The sequence below is a fragment of the Malus sylvestris genome, chromosome 12 (assembly GCF_916048215.2).
Source record: "Malus sylvestris chromosome 12, drMalSylv7.2, whole genome shotgun sequence".
NCBI lineage: Eukaryota > Viridiplantae > Streptophyta > Magnoliopsida > Rosales > Rosaceae > Malus > Malus sylvestris.
Window position 1 is genome coordinate 32,016,997 of NC_062271.1, and position 16,371 is coordinate 32,033,367.

The following is a 16,371-nucleotide window of genomic DNA, read 5'->3' on the forward strand; positions in this document are numbered from 1 at the left end:
AGAAATTAAAAATATAGTAGCAAGCACCAAAACATTGCAAAATAGGTTTCAATCCTCAATAATATCAACAAAAAGTCTTACATTAGTTTTAGAAATCTCACGATGAAGTGAAGGTAAAAACAAATAGATTGACGATTTTTAAACAAATTTGCAAAACCGACTAAAACCGTGATTGCTAACTTACAATTTTTTTTTTTTGTGAAAAATGTATTTTATTATTTTCATGAAATTTTTTCCATCGGCATCAAGGAAAACTTTATAGGCATTTGGAAGCAGTTTTATGATTTGTTGAACAACAATTATATATGTAGTAGAATTTGTAAGCCGAAAGCTAAAATATAAGTGAAAAATATAGCAGTCAGACTCAAAACATTACCAAAACTGATTTTCACACTAAGGAAATTAGCATAAAAAATGCTAAAAAATATAGTAGTCAGACCTAAAACATGGCCGAAAGTAAAAAAAATAAGTGAAAATTTTAGCAAATTTTAATTTCGTCAATTAAGTGGACAAAGTGAAATTAGCGTGAGCCGGTAGATTCACCATTTTAGGCAAAGACACAAAACCCTACTCCTCCGCATCGTTCCGAATCCACCACTAATGGCAAGCTCCTCCAAGCTCTCCTCCCACCTCCGTCGCATACGCCCCTCCGCCTTCAACTTCCTCCCCACTCTTTCTCACGCGCGTCAATTCCACATCCTCACAAACACTAATCCCAAAGACCACAGCCGCCACTCGCCTCCACGCAACTCCCACGCGCTTGCTCAATCCCTCGCTTTCAACCACTCTCGATTTATCTCCACCAGCTCTCCCGATGACTCCGATATTGATCAGCTCGGCTTCTCCGCCGTCGACCCGGGGGCGACTCAGTCGGAGCTTTTGAGTTTAGGTTGCATTTCTGGTGAAGACTCCGTGCTTCCCGTTCGAGTGCTGATTTCGGTGCTCGACGGGTTCCATGATCTCACTGGTTTGCCATGGTGAGTGTTGATCGAAAGATTTCTACTTTTGTTTTTGAAATGCATTGAAAATTTTCAATAAAAATCCGAAGTGCTTCCTGAAAGTAGCACATCCCAAGTGTTTTTTTCCACAGAGCAATTCCAGGTGCATTTCTGCCCCAGAAGCACTTTTAACTGTTTCTGCTAACCGTTGTTGGAAGCACTTTTGGTGATCTGGAAGTGCTTGTAGCTATTTTAAAAGCACTTCCAAACAGGGTTGAGATAATGTGGGAAAGAACTAGAAAAAGAACTGAAATTTTCGTTTTGTTTTGAAGTGTAAAAGTTTGTATCTTTCTGCTAATCATTGTTCGAAACGCTTTTGGCTATCTGAAAGTGCTTTTAGCGACTATAAAAGCACCTTCCAAACAGAAAATGTGGGAAAGCACAAGAACAAGAAATGAAATTTTTATTGTCTTTTTGGCTTCAATAGTTATAGTTTGTAATTTCGTTTTTTTGTGTTTCTAAATTATCATCAGGTGGATAGTTATTGGGTCCTCTACTTTGGCTATGAGAATTTCGTTGCTCCCGTTACTTATCGTGCAACTGCAAAAGTTGAAAAGGATTGGAGAGTTATTTCCCAAATGTGAGATTTAGATTTCCACTTCAATTCTTTTGTGTGCTTGTTGTAATTTCACTTTTACTCATACGAACACAAACACTGCAATTCTGTTCTATGCATTACTATTCTCCGACCCTGGTCTGGACTAGCATTTAGTTGAACTTTTGTGTTCTGCATTTGGTTCGCACGAAAATATCATAACTTGCAGTATGTTATGTAGACTTTGTATTCATATTTGTAAAATTTTGTTTAACATATATACATTTCTCATAGTGCCTCCTCCAATGCCACCACTCTTCTCAGGAAAGAGTTATATTAATCAAATTTCTCTATTTCAAAAAGAAAGAAAGGCGATCGGGTGTCCCTCGATGTTATGGTTCCTTGCGTTCTTCTCTGTTCAGGTAACTCTCTTATCTGATTTTTGGGTTTAGGGAAGAGAGAGTGATTCTATTGCTGGATGATGGATGTGAACCTAGAAAAGATTTCATTTAGAAAGCCATCAGTCTAGTATTGTATATTGGACTCCTCATATGTGTCGAATAAATGAGTGCTAAGATGATAAAGGACACAGTTAAGTGATGAGTTTGCAAGCTTGGTGAGCGTAGCAACCTTACTAATATAGTTGAAGGGTTTGGTGAAACTAGGAGTTCTAAAGAAAAGTTTGGGCAATGGTTGGAAGATGTGTTAGTTTTTCTACTAGCACAAAGAATAAGCAATATGTAACGTTGAATAGAAAAGTTTTTAATAATGCTGTTTCTCTGTTTTCTAATTCATTGTCAGGTTCCATGCTTTCTCCTGTGGTTGAACACCATTCGGACTATGTCACTGGGCAATCATCATGGATTTGATTGCGTAAGGACACATACGCTTTCCTTTTAGTTGTTGAAATAATGTATCTTATTTGAGTTTTATGGCATACGTGTATTTTCTCTTCTCTTTTAGCGTTGAAAGCAGATGAGCGTAGAATTCATTCATTTCATTTCAGGGTGGCGCCTTGTGGTTCAGCAATTTGACTGAATTACCTCATGGTGTTCTTGGCTCCATCTTTCCTTTTCTGATTGCTGGTTTGCACTATGCCAATGTTCAGGTAGTGAATCATGGAATTGGTCTCTGTTGATTTCAGATTTAAATATTTTATGTTTTTATCTATCTTGATTCTCTATGTTATATCAACCTTCTGGATGATTATATTATTTATATGGTCAAACGTGTTTCAAAGAACTTTAAAATGCAAAGATGATGCTCTCATTGCCCCATTTACGGGAGCTTTGATGTGTGATTCTTATTGTACTGTGGTTGATGCAAGTCAAGAGGCAATAAGGGAAATTAAAGATCTAATGATCATTGGAAGGCAATCTAACTCAATGCTGGATCAAATTTGGCTCTTTTGCAGTGTTTTTGTAGCTGATTATATGCATTTTTGTTTTGTATATACATTTTATGATTGTAACTGATGTTTATCTCTTCAACTCATCAGATTTCTTTTAAGAATTCTTCAGTAGGAAAATCCAGTGGCCTGTTGGACATATTAGCAAACGTGAGTACATACAGTATTCTTACTAACGAGAATGTTTGCTTACTAAAGCCCCTCCCTTTCTTGTTAATAAAGGTTGTAGTCATATTGTTTTAGAAGTAGTTTTGTTTGCGAACAATTGATTAGGGTTCTCTATCTTTCTGCAGTACTACAAGCGTTATTTGGATGTGATGACCTTCCCTATATTATTTATTACCTACTGTGTTCCTCAGGTAATTTTGTATTTTGTCTTTACAAGTTTGTGAAATTACGCTTTGATATTTTGGTTCACGTGATTGTTCTCTATGCTGGCCCCAGAAGCTTTTTGACATACACATCTACGTTATTTTGTAGGGAAGCCTAGTTTATTGGGCTACGAATAGCTCACTAAGTCTCATTCAGGTGAGTAAACTGTACTTATTTGTTTAACATGCCTTTAAGTAGAGGATACAAATTTGTTACTTTGGTTGATTTCTTTTTTATCTTGGTACATGAAACTTTCTTATTAGTGCTTCTTCATAAATAAATTTTAATGGATGATGGGCTAAAACTTTTTAACTATACTTTGTAAATGAGTATCATAAAACTAGCTTCCTTCTAAATCTTGCTGTCTTTTCAGCAATTAGCTCTCAAAGATCCTGCTCTACGGGCAAAGTTGGGGTTGCCAGACAAGGATGCTCCTACAGTCACTCCAAATCCTGAGGAGGCGGGTACTCCTGATATATCACCCTTGGCTTCTCCTACAAAATGGAAGAAAATAAATTTACAGAACCTGTCCCCTAAACAGTTGCTTAATGTAAGTGTTTGTGAACTAGAAGCCCGTGCATTATCTTTCAATCCGTTGCTATTCTAGATTTTCTTACAACATCATGCCTGGGATTGTTGAGACAGCTTTCCATCCAAGTCTTATCAAAAGGCGATAAAGAAGGAGCACTTCCTGTGCTAAAGTAATTGCTCCGTACAAATCACAGTGCATATTTTATCATATCACTTGTTAATCGTGTACTGAATAGAGAATTTTTCGAAAACAGACTTGCCCTTGAGAAGGATCCGGAATATGTAAGAGCATTGGTTGTAATGGGTCAGACTCTTCTGCAGAAAAGTTTGCACGCAGAGGCCATTGAATACTTTGAGCGTGCTATCACCAAGGTCCGCATACTTGTTTGCTTTATATGGTTTTTTACTTTTCTGTTTACATATCAGTAACCATGATTACGTTTATCTTGGGTGTGGCAATTGCCTTCACACCACGCTTTCTGATTGTAAGATTACAGACTAACAGTGTCTGCCTGCACCACAAAAAGTGAAGAAATATGATAATTCAGACGCATACTATGTCTTTGTCTCATGACATTTTTTGTTTTGCAATTACAGCTATATTTGAATCTTTTTCTCCGTTGATTCATTTATTCATTCATTAATCATTCTCTTAATTACTGTACAGCTCCTCAGTGCTGGCCAGCCGACCGGAGGGGAGGACATCGATCTTCTAATTCTTGCATCTCAGTGGACTGGTGTTGCCTACATACGACAGGTGAGGCTCATTACTAAGTTTCATTTGTGGTGTGCCATGGAACTGTACTTATTTTTAGCAGGTCAAACGCGATATGTTTAATTTTCTCTTCCAACATGCTTGAGCAGGGAAAAAGTGCAGAAGGGATTGTACACCTTGAAAGAGTGGCACAACTGGAAGAGCCGGATGAACCGAGCATCAAAGCTCATTATTTTGACGGGTTGTTGTTGCTTTCAAGGTATTTATCGCATCGGTAAAACTGTGAAGAAAACTTGCAAATTATTATGAAAAAAAGAAACTTGCAGTACTATTGAGAACTCGGCTTTCTCCTTTTCAGTGCTCTATCCAACGAGGGTCGCAAGCCTGAAGCTTTGAAGTATCTGCGCTTGGCTGCTGCTTATAATCCCACTTACAACGAATTACTGGAGCAATACGAAAAAGAAAACGAGGAGGATGGCAGTTTTGTAAGTGATCTGGCGGGCAGTAGGCGACGAGACTATTGATTCTGCATAAATCGTTGCAGAAATCGTTTTTGTTGGTTTGTTTTTCACTTCATTCTAATTTTTGTGCTCATTCTTTTATAGTTTTACTTGATCATTGATTTGTATTTTACAACCGAATTTTCCAGCGTTTCGGAATCAAATAATTTGCTGTAACAATAAGTTATGAACATTTAAATCTTACAGTTTTAGTGGATTCAGACAAAATACAGCAGCTTAGTTTTGATGACAATAAAACCTGTTAATTCTTATGCAGCAGCTGATGTCATGTTAGTTATGTTAGTTGGTTTTGGCTCTCAAGTTCGTTAGCTGGTAGTTGATCGTATCCAACGGTCCCAATTTGTTTATACAAATTAAGAGTGACTTAATAAGTCTTGAGAGTGCCAGAGTAGTAATTAACAAGCATGGTTTTACTTAATTATACAAATTAAGAGGTTTTAAAACGATATGCATGCCCACCTGAAATGATATATTAAGATAATTATTATATTTAGACAAGTAAAATTGATATACTTGTAGACGCCTTCTATTGTTGTAAGTAAAATGTAATTATAGAGGGCGTCAACAATTACGTCAGTTTTGCGTGTTTATAAATAATATTTATGGATTAAAAATGTTTTGCAAAATTCAAAAAGTTCCTTTCAGACGAAGTCTTCGTAAAGGAGGGAGAATAGTACAATAGAAAAGAAAAAGATAAAAAAGCAGCAGCAGCAGCAGGAGCTGGCAATAGATCCTAATTCTTAGCAAGCAAGGCTGCATCGGCACGTGCCCTCCATTTTATATTTTTTTATTTTTTTTATTTTCTTTCTGGTAATGATCTAACTCTAATTTATTTGAATTACTATATTTTTTTTGGGACACCTAATACTAATAAACTACAAGTGTATACCTCGGTGATTCCAGTGATCCTTCTCGGATTTCTTCTACTAAATTTATCAAGTTCGGAGATATAGGCCATTGAGTTTTGATCCAACTGCATAGAGACTTTTTTTTTTAAATTATAATAATTTTAACTGTTGAATCAAATTTTAATGATCCGGATCCCCGAATTTGGTGGAAAAGATCGGGAGAGAATCTCTTTCCCACCTTTTTTTTGTCAATTAAATATGATAATTGCTTGTCATTGCAATCCAACCTATTGGCGGTGAGGTGTACGCTAACTTTTACCCCCATCGAAGATTTAGAGTCTTTCTCAATGTGATCTTAGTATAAAATAGATAATATATTATCGTGTGTATACAACTAATATAATTATTTTATATATGATTTAATATCTTATTAGATAGATATCGAGTTTTTACTTGTACGATTTGATTTTAAATTAAATTATTAATATTTTTGTTATTTGAATTTACTTTCTAACATTATTTTTTCTGCATCAAGTTATTTTGGTGGCGAGTCATGAGTTCAAAACCGAGTTTATTTTTATTGGTCAAAACCGAGTATATTAATATGGGTTTAATAATTTGTTTTATATGTGGAACCGTGTATTTGGCGCGTGTACAGCGTAATTAACATGTAAGTCCAAAAGTGTCTGCAACATGTCCACATTGGGCGAGGTTGTAACGTTTATGCACAAGCTGATGTGACTCACACCAACAAACAGAGGAGACGGAAAGGGACTTGGATTGTCTGCTCTCCCATCTCATACCATCTTCATACCTGATATTTATATGATCACGTTTAAGCCACGTTAATATTTTATATTCTCATTACTTTTTATCTTATTATTTCTATAAAAAAATTAATATAAAATATTGACATGACTTAACCGTGATCACATAATATAGGAGGGCATGGAAAGGGCAAACAATCCAAGTTCGACGGAAAGAGCTTCAAAGCTCGCATATTAAGTAATCCGAACTATTGAAATTTGATCCAACAATTTTTGAAATCCGGGTTCTTGAAAGTTATAATAATTTTTTGTCATTTAATCAAATTTCAAGGGTTCGGATCAATTGATTCGCGAATTTTGAAAAAAAAGATCTGGAGAGAATCTCTTTCTCAGAGAAGACAAACAGACGAGACTCTAAAATCTAATCCATGTTGATTTCGGGTGGTGTTTTAACCGTTTTATCTTTTTGTAATTTTAAATAAAAAGCTAAAGATTCACCGGAACACTTTCTGTGAATTCTAAAACATTCCTTTCTTTGCCCACATTTCTTTCCGGTGAATTCTAGAACAAACTGGATCGGGCAGGAACACAAGCAAAACTCACGGAATCTACACACAAGTAACGCATCAATCGAACAAACATCTCACCACAGCCCAACCTAACCTATTATCCTCTCTCTCTCCTTCTTCTCTCTCTCTCTCTCTGTAGAACTCACAACTTCTCTAGCAGGAGATCCAATCCATCCCACCTTCCTCCAACCCCTAATTATTTCTCTATAACTCTGTTTTATCTAACTGATTTGTAACTTAGTTGATAAAAAACATTCGTTCTTAAACTTTAAGTTTCGAGTTTGATTATCGCTATAAGAAAAACTCGAAACAACATAAATATAATCTTCTAACTAGCACCTAACTCAAATTCTGTATCTTTTAATTCTCAACTCACTCAGAAGGACAAAATCCTCGATTTTCACGGCATAAGTTTCAACCTTAAAACTCTCAACCGCGTCGTAAGGACAAAATCCTCAATTTTCACAGCACAAGTTTCAACCAAAAATTCCCACATAAAAATATCACAACGGTCCTACATCGTTGACCTACCCTCCCAACCCTCCATAAATAAGAACCTCATTCTTCTGTTTAATTCCACCAAAACCCACCGTTTAATTCCACCAAAAAACATACAAACTTTCTCTCTCTAAATATATAGTCTTTCTCTCTCTAAAAATCAAGAACAAGCTGAAAGAAGAAGAACATGCCATGTCCATCAAACAGCATCAGCTACAATGGCAGCCAGTGCGCCTGCGCAGTTGGGTACATTCTAAACCAAACCGCCGCCAGCTGCGTCCTGTTTGCCGCCAATTCCACCATCTCCACCGATGGCGGCATCAACAGCTACGCCTTAAACTTCCCGGAGACCTTCTTCTCCTTTGACTCCATCAGAAAGTTCACGCAATCGCAAGCCGTCTTCTTGGAGGCCACGCTTGTGTTGCTGCTTTCTTGGTTTTGCTGTTGCCTCTTCCTCAGGTTTATGAAGCTCGGCAACGACGGCCGGAGCATTTGGTTCCGGCTCCGGTGGTGGATTAGCCGATTGGATGTTTGCTTTGCCACTAGGCATTGGCTGGTAATTAGTGTTCTTTTTCTTCAATTAAACATCTTTTATTAGCTTAATCATCTTTTATTTATTATTGTTATTGAATCTTTGATGCACAATATGCAGCCATTAAGGCGGATGTGTGTTAGGCTAGTTGATCAGGGCGGTGTGTCTGCCCCTTTGCATCATTAAGGCGGATGTGTGTTCTTGGTCCTTGAATCTATATAGTAGAAGTAAGAACATTTCTAGGCGAAGAAACGAGATTAAGGCATCATATACATTTGTTTTTTAGAGAGCTGATCTGTTGTGGATTGTTTATGTGGCTACCTGATGAAGGCACTTTCTGTAACATCTCACATCACCCAGGGAGTAATACTTAAATATATTCTCATCCCTACCTACATCCCTACCTAGCACGAGGCTTTTAGAGCTCACTGGCTTCGGGTTCCGTAGGAACTCCGAAGTTAAGCGAGAAGAAGGTCAGAGCACTTTCAGGATGGGTGACCTATTGGGAAGTTGCTCGTGAGTTTCCAAAAACAAAACCGTAAGGGAATGTTAAGCCCAAAGCAGAAAATATCGTGTGGTGGAGCGGGCCCTGGATGTGGTGGAACCGGGCCGGGATGTGACACTTTCAGCATTCAATTTTATTAGATTATGACAGCTTTATAAATAGATTTGTTTTCCATCCGATGGCGAGTTATGCAAATGGATGTTAACTAACTTCATTTGTGGCACAGGATGATCAAAAGGTAGTTAAGAAACGAAAAACGGAACTTGGTGGAATGTTCTCAATGGCAAGTTGGATTCTCTTCGTTGGCTTGTTTGCTGCGTGAGTATTTTGATATAATTCTTTCAAACTGTCACGTCTTTCATGCTGTTTTTATTAGCTGTGCAGGTTTTTTATGGTTTCTATGTATTAGCTTATATTTACTTGGATTTTCAGTTTCTTCACAGGTTGCTCTACCAAACCATATCAAATAGAAGTATCGAGGTGCATAATGTCAGAGCAACAAATGCACCTGACTTGGCTGCCTTCAAGAATGACATGGAATTTAACGTAACCGCGGTTTCTAGTATGAGCTGTTCAAACTTACGTGATCTTGGTACTTTAGTTACTGGAAATCCTGGCTTCATTGACTACAGAGTCACTCCTCTGTCAAAATTCGGGAACTACTCGTGTCGGAATACGAGTATAGGACCAACTATAACTCTTAGGTGCAGCAATTGTCAACCACTTGAAGACAATTTGTACATTTCATGGCAGTTCGTCGATCTTCCTAATAATCCTGCTGCTGCTGTTGGATTTCAGTTCAATCTCAGTACAAGGAGTCATGCTAGTAAAAAATATGTCAGTTTTGTTAGCGGAACCCTAAAGAATGGAAGCAGTTTTGATGATACACCAGTTACATTCAGAGGAAATACTACAAATATATTAAAATTTAGTTTGTTTCCCCAGATATACCATAATCATCATGATCTAAGGCTCATCCAACCTCTGTTTCATGAGTTTGTTCCGGGTTCATTTTTCAGTGATGAAAGTCAGCTCCGATCGTCCCTTGAAAATTCTAAGGATGGAATGCTCAACACTACATTATATATCAACTTTCTCTCTGCCTATATCGTGGAGATAGATAACCAAAACGTTGCGGGTCCTGGTGAGTATTCTGCACCAATTAAAACGACATCAAAGATGAATGATTTTCTCTTTACGACATCTTGGTTGAAGTTTTGATGATCTAATATTTTTGCCCACCTTGACATGTAGTGAGCTTCCTTGCGGATCTTGGTGGCCTGTATTGCATCTGTATTGGCATTTTTTTCTACCTTTTGGTGCAAGTACGTTACTTGATCTTATAGCTTTGTTTTTTTTTCTTCGTCACTGTGTGTATGTTTGATTATAAAGTTTGTGAAGAAGGAAAGCCTAATACAAAAATCGGGCTGAAAAAACTATGTTCACGTTTTCATAATTTTGTTGTTTACTTTTGCAGTTTGAGTTCAGGATAAAAAAACTCCGGAATGAAGATATCGTGTTGCGGAGGATCAGAAATCGGCGAAAAGCTCAAGACCGCTGGGATAAAGTAATTTCTTTCATATTTTTCCATTTTATTTAACTTCATATTGATCTGACTTCATATAATAATACTCATTGAAACATATGCTTTGAACTAGTTAAGGAAATATGTGATGTATACATGGGGCTGCAAGGCATTGGAGGATTATTACGAGAGCATAGACGAGGGATCAGGTTGTGTGAATTGTGGTACACAATCAGTTCATCGAAATGGATCATCACATAAGCGAAGGCAACAAGAAACAGTGATTAGTTTTAACAGGAAGCTCAGCTTGCCTAAGAAGGTAATGTTTTATGTTTCTGTCTTTGTTTAGATCCATGGGAACCTGGTTTCCAGGTTCTGATTCATAACGTTTTAGTACTTTCTTCTCCAAGAAAGTTACTTTTATATTTTTAACATTTCATTGATCTCGCAGACTCTGGTTCAAGAGTGCTCTGACACTGTTGGGAGTGTGAAGTCATTTACACTGGGAACTACACCGAACCCGGAAGAAAGTTCATCGCATTCAGCAGTCAGACCTGTGAGTCACTCTTCTTGTTTCTTTGTCAGAAACCATGGATATAATTGGTCTAGTTTCTCTTTAATGTGAATCTGTCCACCCTTTTATCACTTTCACTAACAGCTTAAACCCGAATTTTGGGAATTCAAATCACTATTTGAGAATTCCGACTACAGTTTTTCGAAATAATGTATTTCTTACAATTAGGTCACTCATCAGTGAACGACATTTTAAATGTGTGTATCTCTTTGAACCGTTTGTCTTCCAGCCTCTGCAAATGGAATCGCTTGGCTCTACAAAGGACGGAAAACAGCAATTTGTTCATGCGTCTAAAGAAGATTCCTGTCCACCTAAAGCCTTAACTCCTACAATTGATGATATCATTCCTCCACCTCCTTCACTAGGTAAGAACTAAACTCATGAAGTATAGCTATATGGGCCACCATCTTGGTTTGTTCGGTTCAAGGTCGGAGTTTTTGCATTTTAAGTTTGTATCTCTGGTGAAATGATTGGATGAAGGACAAACTTTGGTGGTTCCCATGGTGTATATTGAGATGAAGTGTAAACTTCAGATACAAGCAGTCATTGAGTTTCGATTTCAAACCAGGATTGCTGGCGACTTGAATGAAACTTATCAAATAGAAACAGATTTGAACTAGACTTGCTGATTCCGTGCTTACCTTAAATTGTTATTTCACTGCAGAATTGAAGGATGCTTCTGAAATGGATATGTCTGATGTTCAAAAGAATCTTAGAAGTTTGCACGAGTACAACGTTATGTTGAGGGAAAAGTTAGTAGCTACGCAGTCTTTGTTCCGTTCTTTAGCTACAAAATCAACAGAAAGCCAAACGTAGCATTGCGTAGCATCTCAACTACACATCTCCCTACTACTACATTTTTTCGGTACGATGTTTCATTAGGGCAATATCCGTGGATATAATTTAATTGATTTATTAGTTACTAGTGTAAAATAATTGCTTGTGGAATCTAAACAGTTACAGCATGTTAATGCAAAGTGATTAGCTTATTACAAACTTTAAGCCGGAAGCTGCTCAAGTAAGATGAACTCGGCGACCAGTTACTGTACTAGCTACTTATTTCTTCTTTTTCTTGATCCTCCTCTTCTTACTGCCCAACCTTGTCTTGTCTTGCTGGATTTTCGCTGCGTAGCACACGGGACTGTTGTCTTCGTCTTCCTTTTCGTATTGCTCTATGTATTCATTGTAATCAGGATTGTAAGCAGCAGCCATCCGCAGATACTTCAAGGCTTCAGCCTTGCGATCCACATTGGCTAAAGCGCTGAAAAGGAGAAGCCAAGTCATTAATAACGTGCAAGAGTGGTGATTTTCGCACCCCCGTTTTCTTCAAAGGCTAAAAAGGGAAGGAGTTGCAAAATCACTTTCCGTAACGTGCAAGTTTTCTTCACAATTTTACTGATCTGATGAATACCTTGAAAGCAATAGCAGAGCGTCATAGTAATGAGCTTTGCCTCTTGGTTCATCTGGCACTTCCATTTTTGCAACTCCTTCAAGGTGTACAATCCCTTCCGCAGTTTTTCCCTGCCCAGTCATATAAATCGAACTTATCGGTCTCAAATGTTTTTTTTTTTTCTTTTTTTGATACAATGATATTGAGGGAGGGGGAATCGATCTCGAGACCTCACCTGCCGTATGTAGGCTACTCCGGTCCACTGAGATGCAATAATTAGAAGATCAACGTCCTCGGCTCCCGTCGGCCGGCCAGCGCTGAAGAGCTGATGAGAAGTTAAGAGAGTGATTAGGAATGAATAAACCCTACAGCATGTCAATCAAATATCGACGATATATCAATCAAATATGTTTCCCGACCTTGGTGAGGGCACGCTCGAAGTATTCAGTAGCCTCTGCATTCAAAGTTTTCTTCAACAAAGTCTGACCCGTTATAATCAATGCTTTTACATTTTCAGGATCCTTCTCAAGGGCAAGTCTGTTTTTTCAAGAAAATTAACAGACGATTAATGTTATGATCAAGTATGCAAATTTTGTGATTAATTTGAACAGAACAACTTACTTTTGCATATGAAATGCTCTATCTGTATCTCCCCGTGATAAGACTAGGACTGAAAGCTGTGTCGATGAATCCCGAGTACGTTGTTGTGGCCAGATCGGTGTTCCGTCGGTTAGAAAATCTTCGAAATGTATGAAAACTGAGAACGAAAACTGATACAAAGTTTGCAGTTGATAACACTGTTAACACACTCACATTAAGCAGCTCAATAGGGGACAGGTTGTGTAAATTTGTTGTCTTCGTTCTTGTAGGAGAAGCCAAGGGCGAAATTTCGCGAGTACTCAAATCCTCAGAGTTTGCAGCGCCTGTAGGAGCATCTATGCCTGGAAACCGCAACTTTGCCCGCACAGCAGGGTCATCGAGAGTTAATTTCTGAAAAAATAAACGAACTAGTTATCAAACGTCCCCATATTAGAAAACGAAAAGAAAAAAAAACAGCGACTTTTACCTGGATGATGTTTAGTAAGCTACTCGTACCCCAAAAGATGAGGCTTCCCTGCAAAACAAAGTGTGTGCATGAAATTTCACATATGGTTCAATATTATGAAGACTAATTTCACATATGGTTCAATTAAATCACCTGAGGCATAGTGCAGCTAAAACATAATATAGGCACGGTCAAGAAAACCAAGTAATCTTTGTAGTACTGCAGTAAGATAGAGAACTCCAATCAGTTGCAGTTCATTAGAAAAATCGATGTTTTTGACCGCTGAACTGCAGTAAGATATAAACCACCCAGATGTAACCCTTTTTTTTTTTATGGCTGTTATGTCTACTTACTTTTCTCATTAAACCATACATGTCCGTCCTTTCTCCAACCGTCTGGAAAGAAATCTAACAAGTCATGAGATCAATGTCAGCTTTCACTCTTAAGATTGAGAGGTACGTATAACTCGTAAGAATAATTAGCCACAAGCATCCTTCGTTTGATAAGAATCGGTAAAAGTACCTGAACGGAAGCAAAGTGCAAACCAACAATCATGAAAGGAAGGACGAGGCCTAAAACATTATGTGGACTTTCGGTCAAGTTTTGGAACCATAAAGTGCCTCCCTGAAATGAATCCACGCCATCACATGTTCATCTGCTTTCAATGTTAAAGAAAAATTGCATCATAAAATCGATGATTTAGATAAGTCTGTCGCTGCCTTACGCTATCAAACCCAGGATGATTATCAAGTGACATGTTCCTAGTAGTATTGAGCCACAGGATAAAGCAGGGCGCCTGCAGTTGAGTGGAAGAGAGGGAAACGTCATTAGTTGCGAATACTTGTTTAACTAACATTAGTTAACTTCTGCAACAACACAATACCCTTTGTCTTAGAAAGACCAACACAGCTTTGTCTTAACCACACAGAAAACTTCACATTCCTCCCTTCACAGTCAAGGTTTCTAAGTCTTTGGAAACTTGAAATTGATCTACTTCTCACGTTATCCTTCCTTTCTTATCACTTGATTTTTAACTGCCAATCTCATATTCTAAGAAAAAGAGAATGGTACTACGCGGCGTGCTTTCAAGGGATCACATGTTAGTGTATCATCATTTCTGCTCCTACATTAAGTGCAAAAAGGAAAATAGTACTACGCTGCGTGCTTTGTAAAAGTATGAGATAAAAGAAGGTTACATGGACAATGGGGTATGCAAGGATCCATAGAAATGAGGGACATCCTACTGCCTTGCTTTTCTTGTAAAATCGAGACATTTGACCCATATAACTCTTTCCAGAGAAGGGTGGTGGCAGGGGAGGAGGCACTACAACAAAAACACGTAACGAGACAGATATTGTTTCGGGTTAAACCAAACTTCAGCATTCGATCTGCAAAAGATAACTGCAAGAGTAAAGCTGCCAAAGAAACGAATGAATTGATCAAGTCAAAGTTTAAAACTTACATTTGGGAAGTAACTGTGCAATCCTTGTCAACTTGTTAATTTGCAGCATACGAATGGGGAGCAATGTAATTCTCATAGCCAAAGTTGAAGAAGCAATTACTACCCACCTATACATATACATAATTCAAAGTAACCAAAATTTACAGATAAAATTTACTATCATTTACAAATCCTATATATCGTCCTAAGTTACATTACTTAAAATTTACTTCTTTTTCTCCTCGGGATTCCAATATTACAAATTCCGGATTCGTAGAACGAGTAGTTAAGAGCATTTATACTGTACATAACGTGTATAATGAAACAAATAAGCATAAAACTGAAGAGAATTGAAGATTCACCACATGAACATTGAAATCCCAACACTACAAATTTTGGACTTGTAGCTTGAGTAGTTAAGAATATTAATACCGCATGTAATGTGTGTAACCAAACAAGTAAGCATAAAGTTTAAGTGAAATGAAGATTCACCATGGTCATTGGAATTCCAACTTTACAAAAATTCGGGCTGGTAGCTCGAGTAGTTAAGAGCAGTTATACCGCACGTAACGTGTATAACCAAACACGCAACCATAAATTTGAAGTGAAACGAATATTCACCATGGTAAGCCAGTGAGCTGATGGAACCAGTCGAGCATCGAAATCAGCTCGTCAATTGGAAGCAGCGACTTTTCGGCACCAGAATTCAAAACCCCTGTGGACTGAGTTGCCGCCGATTCAGCTGAGACCACGCCGAGACCGAGTAGATCGAGACAGGGAGTGTGAGAGGAGAAAGTGCGAGTTGGGGCAAACGGGAGAGGGAGAGGGAGGTGGGACTGACTCGCGTGAGGCTGAGCCGCAGAGAGAGTGGAGACCATCAGCTGGAAGTTGAAGACGGCAGAGGCGCGAGAGCGACGGAGGAGGTGGTGCGCCAACGCCATCGAATCGTCTCCCTCACTAGCTTCGCTTTGACTGTAAATTGTACTCTCCGACTGTTATGCACGTATATATATATTTGGCATGCATATGCAAGTACAGATAGACTGTAAAAGCATGATCATGCAGAAAATGGTAAGTTGAGTTAAAGGTAAACTCTGGTTAATTTGTTGGGCCAACGAAAAAAAGGGCATGTACATTTAAAAAAACTTTTCTTTTCGATACAACGATATTTAGTGACCAAAATGCCTTCTGAACTGCCTTTAGACTAAACTTAACTCTGAGCTAAATGCTATTTTTTAGGTTTTATTCCCCCCTCCAACCCAACTCAACCTATGCTAAATGTGTAGGTTAAAAGCTAAAAGCCAAACAAAAGTCAAATTCCCCCTAAGATTTAGCCCAGAAAATTGTGTGGGCACCACCAGCGAGACCCCGCCCACATGGGCATGTCTCCCAGGATTTATTGAATCCAACGACTTAAATCAAATATAATCAAATCTATCGGTAAAAAAAATCTAACGGCCCAAATTTAAATCCAACGGCTAAAATAATTAAAAAAATTATTTAACTCAATACATCCAAATTTAGTGATTTTTCAATATTTATCGGAATTTAAATATTTTTAGGTTAAAATGTTCATCAAATTAAATTATAATAATGT

General features: G+C 37.9%; 3 protein-coding genes across 7 annotated transcripts; 2 read left to right on the forward strand and 1 right to left on the reverse strand.

Moving 5' to 3' along the window:
* The first annotated feature begins 511 nt into the window (after positions 1 to 511).
* Positions 512 to 5,335, forward strand: LOC126594524 (ALBINO3-like protein 2, chloroplastic). 2 transcript variants are annotated; one of them, XM_050260877.1, is made up of 14 exons: positions 512 to 977; positions 1,472 to 1,578; positions 1,828 to 1,955; positions 2,335 to 2,406; positions 2,540 to 2,641; positions 3,032 to 3,091; positions 3,235 to 3,300; positions 3,422 to 3,469; positions 3,687 to 3,863; positions 3,959 to 4,014; positions 4,099 to 4,216; positions 4,512 to 4,601; positions 4,709 to 4,818; positions 4,918 to 5,335. In XM_050260877.1, the coding sequence occupies exons 1-14, from the start codon at positions 601 to 603 to the stop codon at positions 5,081 to 5,083; spliced, it is 1,677 nt and encodes a 558-aa protein (XP_050116834.1). In that variant the 5' UTR covers positions 512 to 600; the 3' UTR covers positions 5,084 to 5,335. The 2 variants fall into 2 exon arrangements, with proteins under 2 accessions (XP_050116834.1, XP_050116835.1); XM_050260878.1 differs by having other exon boundaries at positions 960 to 977; positions 1,858 to 1,955.
* A 1,942-nt stretch (positions 5,336 to 7,277) lies between these two features.
* On the forward strand, positions 7,278 to 12,212 carry LOC126593299 (uncharacterized). 4 transcript variants are annotated; one of them, XM_050259336.1, is made up of 10 exons: positions 7,289 to 8,318; positions 9,026 to 9,117; positions 9,243 to 9,943; positions 10,054 to 10,124; positions 10,277 to 10,366; positions 10,458 to 10,643; positions 10,776 to 10,880; positions 11,128 to 11,263; positions 11,563 to 11,763; positions 12,092 to 12,212. In XM_050259336.1, the coding sequence occupies exons 1-9, from the start codon at positions 7,950 to 7,952 to the stop codon at positions 11,712 to 11,714; spliced, it is 1,902 nt and encodes a 633-aa protein (XP_050115293.1). In that variant the 5' UTR covers positions 7,289 to 7,949; the 3' UTR covers positions 11,715 to 11,763; positions 12,092 to 12,212. The 4 variants fall into 4 exon arrangements, 3 of the variants coding, with proteins under 3 accessions (XP_050115293.1, XP_050115292.1, XP_050115291.1); XM_050259335.1 differs by lacking the exon at positions 12,092 to 12,212 and adding an exon at positions 11,856 to 11,894; XM_050259334.1 differs by lacking the exon at positions 12,092 to 12,212 and having other exon boundaries at positions 7,290 to 8,318; positions 11,563 to 11,894.
* On the reverse strand, positions 11,855 to 15,906 carry LOC126593300 (ALBINO3-like protein 2, chloroplastic). Its single transcript, XM_050259337.1, has 12 exons — positions 15,396 to 15,906; positions 14,796 to 14,902; positions 14,530 to 14,657; positions 14,058 to 14,129; positions 13,856 to 13,957; positions 13,687 to 13,740; positions 13,487 to 13,552; positions 13,355 to 13,402; positions 13,102 to 13,278; positions 12,910 to 12,965; positions 12,708 to 12,825; positions 11,855 to 12,613 (listed from the first exon to the last, which is right to left on the reverse strand). The coding sequence occupies exons 1-12, from the start codon at positions 15,713 to 15,715 to the stop codon at positions 12,452 to 12,454; spliced, it is 1,410 nt and encodes a 469-aa protein (XP_050115294.1). The 5' UTR covers positions 15,716 to 15,906; the 3' UTR covers positions 11,855 to 12,451.
* Between the last annotated feature and the right edge of the window lie 465 nt (positions 15,907 to 16,371).

Coding starts and splice junctions, on each gene's coding strand:
- LOC126593299 (XM_050259336.1), top strand. CDS start 7,950: ATGCCATGTCCATCAAACAGCATCAGCTACAATGGCAGCCAGTGCGCC. Junction 10,367..10,457: donor CTCAAGACCGCTGGGATAAA/GTAATTTCTTTC, acceptor GCTTTGAACTAG/TTAAGGAAATATGTGATGTA. Junction 11,264..11,562: donor TCCTCCACCTCCTTCACTAG/GTAAGAACTAAA, acceptor ATTTCACTGCAG/AATTGAAGGATGCTTCTGAA.
- LOC126594524 (XM_050260877.1), top strand. CDS start 601: ATGGCAAGCTCCTCCAAGCTCTCCTCCCACCTCCGTCGCATACGCCCC. Junction 4,217..4,511: donor TTGAGCGTGCTATCACCAAG/GTCCGCATACTT, acceptor ATTACTGTACAG/CTCCTCAGTGCTGGCCAGCC. Junction 4,819..4,917: donor GGGTTGTTGTTGCTTTCAAG/GTATTTATCGCA, acceptor TCTCCTTTTCAG/TGCTCTATCCAACGAGGGTC.
- LOC126593300 (XM_050259337.1), bottom strand. CDS start 15,715: ATGGCGTTGGCGCACCACCTCCTCCGTCGCTCTCGCGCCTCTGCCGTC. Junction 13,403..13,486: donor TTAGCTGCACTATGCCTCAG/GTGATTTAATTG, acceptor TTTGTTTTGCAG/GGAAGCCTCATCTTTTGGGG. Junction 12,826..12,909: donor AGAGCATTTCATATGCAAAA/GTAAGTTGTTCT, acceptor TTGAAAAAACAG/ACTTGCCCTTGAGAAGGATC.